The 1,432-nt window shown below is 57.4% G+C and overlaps 1 protein-coding gene across 1 annotated transcript in view; it reads right to left on the reverse strand.

Moving 5' to 3' along the window:
- ESPN (espin) overlaps nt 1-1,432 on the reverse strand; it is a 43,521-nt gene that overhangs the window by 39,346 nt on the left and 2,743 nt on the right. Inside the window, 1 exon segment of the mRNA XM_014586602.1 lies at nt 191-384. Within this exon segment, the coding sequence (XP_014442088.1) occupies nt 191-384 (194 nt within the window).

Here is a 1,432-nt window from a genome sequence, read left to right on the forward strand (position 1 = left end):
GACTTGGGAGCATATGGCTGGTGGCGAGAGGAATTTAAACTTGGGTAGGAGCTGTCTGGACCTATGGCCGCCAGGATAGCCACTGGAGGGTCACTCCCCTGGGATGCTAGAGAGGCATGGCAGACCCCATGTGTTCCTCAGAGCCCCAGTCCACCCCACCCAGGGCCCACGTCAGAGGGCCTGTCCTTACTCAGGGTAGTGACTGACGAGAAGCCTCAGGGAGGGGAAGTCTCCTTTGGCGGCGTCATAGTGGATAGGCAGAGCGCCCATATCTGTGGCCACGGTGGGGTCCCCACCGCCATGACGCAGCAGCCAGTCCACCAGCTCAGGGTGGCCGAAGCGGGCAGCCAGATGCAGGACTGTGGCACCAGAATTGTCTTTGTCCTGTGGGAAGAGAACAGTTAAGTTCCTAAAGTCATGAACTTTAGTGGCCCCACCTGTGGCTCAGGCCACTTCTTACTGTCCACCAGCCAGGAGAGCAATTCTGCCCACCCTTGAGAGCGTGGCCAGGTCTTGCTTAGCAATGTTTTTTGGGGTCAAGCTAATCCTGGGAGTTTGGACCCTGCTTGTGCCCTCAGTCCATTAGCTGCACCACCATGCCCGGCTTTCAGGGCTGTAGCTCATGACTGCAAGATACCCACACATAGTAGGCACTCAGGACACAGCACTCTGCTTGTCACAGAAGGAGCGCCAGACACACAGGGGCTCAGGGAATGCCTGAGTGAGTGTGTGAGAGTCACTGGGCTCAGCAGGCCAGGAAGGCTGAGCTGCTGGGGCTACACCAGGCTGGCGTCAGGATGGGAGAGGCGCCTTTGTCCAGTCCTTGCTTCTTCCCTTTGCTTCCTCTCCAGGTAACACGTGGGAACAGAGGCCACCGCCTTGGTGCACCTCCAGCAACCGAAGCTTAGTGCAGAAAGCTGCCCTCCCATCAGATGCTCCTGCACCCTGCACCCGGCCACAGGAACAGGCTGTGTTGCCTTGTGGAAAAGAAGTTCCTAGGTCCTGCTGGGCAGGGGATAGATAGTGATGGTAGGTGTGGGATAGTGGCAGGTCCTAGGAGGAGCTTGGGCACCCCCACCCAAGAGGGAATGGAGCCATCTGTGCATACCCAGTTGTGTGTGTCTGTTGTGAAAGGGGGCTGGAGGGGCTGTTTATGAAGGACCCGGGCAGGGAGGAGAATCACCAAGAACCCAGACATCTTGACTCAGGCTGGCACATTGGGAGGAGTGGGCAGCAGTTCTAGAACAAAACAACCTCCCAGTACCAAGAACACGGGACAACAGAGAGGTAGGCAGGGACAAGAGTTGGCCAGGGACAAGGGGAAAGGGTTGGGGCAGCAGTGAGAGGTGAACTTGGTTCACTAGGATCAGGGAAGGGAACCTTCCCCAACCGTCTTTGACCAGAGAGAGATCCAGTGCTTAAGGCAAATCTC

Source organism: Tupaia chinensis, unplaced genomic scaffold (genome assembly GCF_000334495.1).
Source record: "Tupaia chinensis unplaced genomic scaffold, TupChi_1.0 Scaffold000146_1, whole genome shotgun sequence".
Classification (NCBI taxonomy): domain Eukaryota; kingdom Metazoa; phylum Chordata; class Mammalia; order Scandentia; family Tupaiidae; genus Tupaia; species Tupaia belangeri.